The 8,027-nt window shown below is 33.5% G+C and overlaps 1 protein-coding gene across 1 annotated transcript; it reads right to left on the reverse strand.

Moving 5' to 3' along the window:
- Window positions 1-3,191: 3,191 nt before the first annotated feature.
- LOC109238457 (protein CHLOROPLAST IMPORT APPARATUS 2-like) lies at window positions 3,192-7,632 on the reverse strand. Its single transcript, XM_019404930.1, has 3 exons — window positions 5,804-7,632; window positions 4,893-5,048; window positions 3,192-3,436 (listed from the first exon to the last, which is right to left on the reverse strand). Exons 1-3 carry the CDS (start codon window positions 6,872-6,874, stop codon window positions 3,377-3,379), a joined length of 1,287 nt encoding a protein of 428 aa, XP_019260475.1. The 5' UTR covers window positions 6,875-7,632; the 3' UTR covers window positions 3,192-3,376.
- Between the last annotated feature and the right edge of the window lie 395 nt (window positions 7,633-8,027).

Here is an 8,027-nt window from a genome sequence, read left to right on the forward strand (position 1 = left end):
TGAAGATATGAGAAATGAATGCCTCAACCCACCTTTATAGGCAACATAAATGGCTTTCGCGAAATCCAATAGCCATCATTAACTGCACGACCAACCGTAAAACGGTTCGATTCTGCCGAAGCAAGCGTCGTTATGACAAGCTCCGCGAAGCGGCTTCTCAGCCATCCGCCAACGTCCCGCCGTCAGAATAATCGTAACGGCCTGCAAACACTTAAAGAATGCGCCGTACGCCTTCAAAATTCTAGACGTGACCAAATACGTACCCGGCGCATACTCATTTTCCACGGCCATCTCTAAAATATGAAAGGCTACGGCCACCTATATGAAAGGCTACGGCCATCTCCAACATATGAAAGGCTACGGCCACCCCCAATATATGAAAGGCTACGGCCATCGCCATTATATGAAAGGCTACGGCCACCTCCAATATATGAAAGGCTACGGCCATCTCCAACGTGTAAACGACTAAGCCGCCGCCGTCAATAAGTCGACCCCCTTATTCGAGTTTTTTCAAATCACAATCGATGAAATCCGCTCATGGAGCTCGGCCGAAACACGACCTCAATAAGCGGAGGGACAAACTGTATGGGTCAGAATCTAGCCTCACGGTAATTAACGGAGTTAATCTCCTCTTGAGCTAATCCATAATTAATAAGTGGTATGGCCACTTATTTATAAGAGGATTCGACTCTTGTCCGATTGAATCTACGGGGGGCACGGCCCATTCATTCCCCCACGGGGACGGAACCTCAGCGTGGCCACGGCCATTTATTGCCAGCTCACGAAGCTCACATCTATAAATACTAAGAGTGGAAGCCCTAGAAAGGGTGCTGCTTCTTCACTACTATAGACAGGAGAGAGAGGGGAAAAATATACCCATCTTATGGGAAGAGAAAACACCATTGTAAGGCTCTGAACCTCTTCATGGAGAGGCAGACCAAACAAATATTATTAATAAAGGCTTTTAATGTTTCTCCCCCTAATTCTGAGTACTTATTTTCGTTTCTTTTATTTGGTCCAATGGATTATTACGATTTGCTATGATTTTTCCGTGATTATTTGTATTGTTTTGCACTCAAAAGATATGTGATAACTTTTGAGCAAACAATATGACTTGTTATATTTCTAATCAGATGTGAAGAATCAATCAAACGGATTAAGATCTTCGAGCAGAATTGATTATTTGACGATTAGTTTAACACAACTCAGGGTGTGTTTGGTATAACGGAAAATGTTTTCCAAGAAAATATTTTCTTGTAAAACAAGTAGTAGTCTTACTCATTTTTTTGTATTTGGTACTCCAAGTAAAGAAAATAACTTCTCAAGAGTATTCATAAATAATTTAGATACAATAAACATGAAGCCATAACTTTCGAACCAACAACCTTCCGAACCCACAAATTTCATAAACTTTCGAACCACTAAACTTTCAAAACCGTAAACTTTCGAACCCGTAAACTTTCTAATTTCTAAACTCGTAAAGCTTCAAACACATAAACCTCCGAACTCATAACTTTGTAACTTGTAAAATTTCGAACATGTAAATCGAAAGATGAAAAAACTAAAACTGAAAATATATAAAAAAAATATTTTTTTCCGGGCGGAGGGGAGGGGGGGGGGGCAGAAAAACGAAAAAACAGTAATTTGAAATTACCAAAAAAAAAACTTATATGCGGGGTGTGGGGTGGGTGGTGCAGAAAACGAAAAACAGAAATTTAAAAATTACAAAAAAAAAAGTTAAAACAGTAAAAAATTATGCCGTAGGGGGAGGGGGGGAATGGGGGTGGGTGGTGCAAAAAAACGAAAAAATAGAAATTTAAACATACAAAAAAATTATAAAAAAAAATTTTGCGGGCGGAGGGGGAGGGGTGTAGGGTGGGTGGTGACCGAAAGAAATACTGTAATTGAAAAAAAAAAGCCTTTTTTGAGAGAAGGGGGTGGGAAAGATGGGGTAGGGAGAGAAGGGGGCGGGGGTTGGGGTTAGATGTGAGGGTAAGTGGAGTTTTTGAAAAATGTTTCCCTAACTTTTTCTAGGGAAGTCATTTTCCTCCAATTTCAGAAAAATATGATATTTAGAAAAATATTTTGCAAACAATTTTGTGCAACTAAACAGTAAAAAATAGAAAAATATTTTCCGTCATACCAAACACACCCTCAGTAAACAAACTTTGAAACAAGTTCAAGCACGTTCTAGTTCTCAAAAGAATTACGATGAAAAAATAGTGAGGTACTTGATAAACATTAGAAGTGAATCGAATTCAGAGTGATTTGTCTAATATTACAAATATGTATTGTTAATAAACTTTATATTGTTTGATCTCTGCCTCCTCGAATATGATATATTTGCAATTACAAATTAAGAGATAGGTTTTTCTTAGAGAAGGGGATTTTCTCATGATGGTGGTATCTAGCCAACTTATGCATATCTCGAGTAATTTCATCATATAGCGATAATCTTCACCAGTACAGATACTGAATAATTATACCACCTATTGGACTTTGAACGGAGAGAAGAGGATTTTTTTTCACAATTGGCTGAAAATCCACCTTTATGTTTGTAGTTTTCAATGTGTTAAACACAGCCCATTTTCTCAATTGTGTATCTTCTCATGGTTTTCAACCATCATAAGTAACATCTTTCTAAAACTCATTTCTTGTTGTATTTCCATCATCACATGTAATGAGGACTGAGGTAGATGCCCTACAATCCTTTACCTCTTCTTCCTTCTTCATTTTTTTGGTCTCTTATTGTTCTCGTGAACTGTATAGAAACGTTTGATAGCGCGATAAAGTTTTGTGAACTCTATCTTATAGAAATAGAAGATAAGATTGTCGTACGATAGACCTAATATAGTCCTGTGTTTCTCAGAATCTACGCGTCGTCGGTGTTTATTATACCAACTCGCCCTTTTGGTGTAGATTGATTCACTAATTTCACTTGTTGTTGTATCAGGCTAATAAATTACGAATATCTATTGTTCTTTCAGTATATTAACTGACAACAAAAGCTACTATGTTTATTAGTTAAAACAAATTAAAGAATACCATCTTCCAAAAGTATATATATATATATATATATATATATATATATATGCACACACACTTATGATAGATAAAATGTCGAAACTAAGATCTTTTGTCTGAAACTAATTATCTAGGTGCAAATGAAACTAGAGAAGGAAACAAACATGAGAAGATGAAAAATTTCAACTATTCTGCTTCATATTCATTGTCTTAACTAGTCTCTTCCTTGGTACTTTTATTCTAATTGTAACAAGGCCGAATAACTTTAAAAAAGAAAAATATGAAATAGAAGTAACAAAACTGAAAATATCCAAAAATAAAAAGGGAAAAATATCCTAAAATTCTAAATAAATCAACTCTTCATCCTAGCTCTCTCTCTCTCTGGTGAATTTGGGCTTTTCACAAACCGACCCTGCAAGAATTAAGAAAAATATAAATATTTGTGGTCCCAAATAGAATAACCATAAATTGGGGTGTGTATAAATGATTTTAAAGAACTTTATAGGCTGAATTGAAATTAGCTTGTACAAATACAATCGGACTCAATTCTTATCAGTGTCAAGCCGAAATTAAGAGACTATTAATTACATGAAATGGGATTATACACGAAATCCCAATGAAAAAATGGAACCTAATTTACTTATGTTGATGTCAATTAAGTGGAGTTATACGTACTTCCAAAAGAAAACATTTTCTTGCTCTTCATTAGTTTTATTTACAATTCCATTTAATAACATATGGCCAATGAACGAGGATTTAAGGAAAAAAAATAAACGAATTCTTAACTCTATAATTGACTTTTTACTTTCAAAATTTTCAAGTGCCGAGTTATTTTGGAAAAACAATTCATTTAAAAAAAAAGTGATTTGAAAAATAAACAATCATTCAGATATGATTGCAAATGTCTACTTTTACTTCTTTTTTTGCCTTTTCATTTCATTAACGGGAAAGCGCTCCCTATCATAAGTTTTTAAACTTTTAAAACTTTAACCCGAATATCTAATTAACAATGAAATCTTATCATTCTATCACAATCTTTATTAGTACAAATATCTATCGTTAATCGTGAAAATAAAAGTATCATTCCCTAAAGTTTTAAATGCCTTGACTTATAGATATCCACAATCTGATTTTTACTGTGCCTACCAAAATGATTGAGGTAAGAGTTCATTTTCTAATGTTACTGGTCAAAACAAAGAAAAGTTTATCTTATGTTTAGTGAAATAGAAATTATTTATAAATATAATACGGCTCATTTGTTCCTTCATTGTTTTATATTAAGAAAACGAAAAAGTATAGAAAATTGTAGGGACAATGATTTACTGATTAAAAAAAAATAGACACCTTCTTAGTATCATATAAGCCTGAAAATAAGGGAAAGGAAGAGAAAGGAAGGAATAAAAGCTTTTCTTTTCTTTTGTAAAAATGAAAAAGGAGAACCTTCCTTTCCAATATTCTGTCTAGTTTTCCAGCCATAATAATAATAATAATAATAATAATAATAATAATAATAATAATAATAATAATAATAATAATAATAATAATAAAAGAACGAAATATAAATCGAACACTTGAAGTACTATAAACTCATTAAGACTGAATTTAGAAAATTTAGAGGCCAAATAACATTTTCATAAAACTCAAGCTGCTCTTTTCATGATAAGTTTAACTTTTAAATACTGATAATGCAAGAAATTTTTCATATTACTATCTTAAAAATAACTAAAAGTAAACTACGAATAATAAGCGAAATTATTAACTGGAAAATAAGGTAAGCAACGGGCTAAAACAAGCTAAATTTATTGATAATATAAAAATTCTTTCACGTATCAATGTATCTAAGCTAAATCCTTTCATAATAACGGTACCTTCATTCTGGGTCGTCGGTCAGCGTTGACTTTTCTAACTTGATATCTAATTTTTTTAGAGAACAAACGTGTGCGTCGTTTTTCTTTGTAACGTAGCACACTAGCCTCTCTCATTCCTCCATTCTCTGAAAATAAGTCTATTTGTGCTAATCTGGCCTGCATCCAAATTTAATTTTAAGAAAATCAGAATCTTGAAAAATAAAAGAGGAAACAAATTATGTCATTTTCCTATACATTCTTCAATTTTATTGATTTTAAATAGTTCTAAGAAGAGAAAGATGCCACCAAGAAGCAAAGCACAAAAGGTTAAAAACAATCATATAATTACAAGACACTTGATATCATAGAATATGCTCTTGACAGAATGACCTACTTGAAATAGTAACAAATAATTTGATAATAAAAAAATGTCATTATTTCTTTTGGAAGCATTATTAGTTTATTACGTTAACAACACATTCTTGAATAAAATATTAAGAAAAGTAATATTAAAAACTATAGCAATCATTATGTGTTTGTTGTATGTTAAGGATTCATAGACGTAGTTATGTCGAAAACAGAAATTGGGAATAGAAAAATAATTTTATTAAAAAAAATAGAAATATATTGAACTTTTCTAATTTTTTAAAAGAGTACATTAATGTGTCAAAAAGGTCCCACTTTCAAGCTGGAAAGAAGCAGACTATAACATCGCTTTGATGCCAACTACCAACTTGAAAATTATGTCATGAATTCCACAAAAAGGATAAAGAGTAGCCTTTAAAAAGCAGTAGAGCTTTAAAAAAATATATATTTAAGAAACTAAAAAGAGAAAAGCGTGAGATGCACGTGTCGGGGTCCAAAGGTATGGTGCAGTTTATGTTAGTATGCTACTACATTTAACTAAAATAAGAGAATCCAAAGACACTTACTTGGACATCATTTTCGGCAGCCTCCGATCCCGGCATGTCATCGGAGAACGGCGACTCCTTATCGGACCACGCGTTCAAAACGGTGTCGTAGTTCAATTTCAGGAGCAACGTCGATTTTGGTTTTGGGATGTCGACTTCTTCTTTGATTGATTGACTTGAATTATCCTTGTTCGTCTTCTTAATAATCGAATTATCCTTTGTTGATGATGGTTCCGAGCCCCTTAACTCCACGAGTTTCTCTACTTTCTTTTTCTTTTTTTCTACCGGCGGTTTAAATTTCGGTGTAATGTCGATGACATTTACGCTAGGATACCTCCACCAATCTCCGTCATCAACATTTCTCAATGGTCGCACCCCACATCTCATGCCAAAATCATATTGGTGACATCCATTTTCAAATCCTAGTCCTATTGGAAAACCATAACATGTACCAAAATTGTGTTGGTGGCTGCTATTGCTATAACTAAAGCTAAAATTGGACTCCTTCAATGATTCACTCTCCACATTTAGCTTCCCCATAATACTATCAATATTGACACTCTCTTCAATTTCCTCATCCAAAATAGACTCTGCATCAAAATCTTCTTGAAATTCATCACAAACCTCTAATGAACTACTCCCTTTGGAGTCAATTTCTCCTGGACTTTGGCATGGTTTGTCAAAAGAACTCATTAACCTTTGCTCAATTGGACAATTGGGTTTTTCTATCAATGGTGGATGGATTAAAAACCCCGAATTTTCGACGATTTGGTAAGGCACAACCAACTCTGTGGATTCATATGAAAAGGGATAGTGTGGCTTGGTAAATTTGCAAGGCTTAGTGAGGTGTTTTGTGTTGAATATTTTAGGATAGGCTGTAGATAGAAGGGCTGCAGCTTCATTATAAGTTTGATTAGGTCTTTTTCGAGGGGTTCGAGGTTTTCTAGTGGAAATTGCAATAGGAGAATTGCTGGATTCTGAAAGAGTTGAAGAAGGTGAAGATGATTGTGAAGTCCATGAATTAGATGGAGATTTTATAATCTCTAAATCCAATTTATAAGCTGCCCTTCCACCTCCAGTTAAACAAGACATTGTACTAATGAGAAACAGAGAAGAAATTCAAGAATTTGAAATCTTGGAATTCAATGATGAATTCTTGAAAACCCCATTAAGCAATTCAGACTTAATTCTCCAGAAACCAGGTGAATTCTTAGGTCTGAAATTCAGAAATGAAATTTCCAAATTGGGAAAGAACAAAGAAGAAGCTAGAAAAAAAGTGAAGCAAAAGGCACCAATTGGCAAGAATGTATTGGTTTGGTGAAGTTTTCCAAGGAAGAATTATTTTGTATGGGAAATAGACCAAACCCCTATAAAGTACTCTTTTCTCACTATAAACCAAACTTCTCAAAACATTATTATTATAAAAAGAAAAGTCAATGAGCTAAACACTTTTCAGCACTAGTTCCCTCTATACTTAGTCCAAGAATTTGGCTTCAACTCACCAAACAAAACAAATGGATTAAAATAAACAAACCCCTCTTAGAATTAACTAACTCAAGAAGAAGAGAGAATTGAGCTAAGGAAGAAGATGAAGCACTGAATTCAAGAAAGCACTTTGAAAAATGGGAAATATCTAAGAATGGAAATGAGGGTATTTAAATAAAGGAATTCAGAAGGGTTTTAGGGTTTGGCATATGTATAAATATATATAAAATGGAACCCTGAGAAAAGAAAGAGAAAGAGGGTTTTAGGTACAGTGGTCACGGGCGATGTATATAAGGAATAGGAAGATAAAAGGCTAAGATTTGTTGATGAGTTTAATAGATATAGCAGAGACAGTTCCTCTATGTGTCTGTGAAGAGATTGGGGTGTTTTGGCCTTTGAGTGATTGAGATCAGTACATAAGAAAGGGACAAAGAAATGCTACAACTATTGAATGGACCACTATTGCTTTGTGTTACAATTTTTCTCTATATACATTTGCCTTTTTTTCTTTTTTTTTTGCAGTACAATTATACATTTTACTTCATTTACTAAAATATCCTTACTCGTGCATTCGGTCTAAAATTTATTGTAAACTTCTTTGTAAGTTGTGAGTGTATGACTTATTGTGTGTTTGGCTTGATTCAAAAAACTAATCGATCAGGATCAAAATCTCGAAGCAAAAAATAATTGCAGAATAATTAATTTTAAGCAAGTTAATAACAGTTTGAAATAAGTTCAATCGCATACAGATTTTCAAAAA

This window comes from Nicotiana attenuata, unplaced genomic scaffold, assembly GCF_001879085.1.
Source record: "Nicotiana attenuata strain UT unplaced genomic scaffold, NIATTr2, whole genome shotgun sequence".
In the NCBI taxonomy this organism is placed as follows: Eukaryota; Viridiplantae; Streptophyta; class Magnoliopsida; order Solanales; family Solanaceae; genus Nicotiana; species Nicotiana attenuata.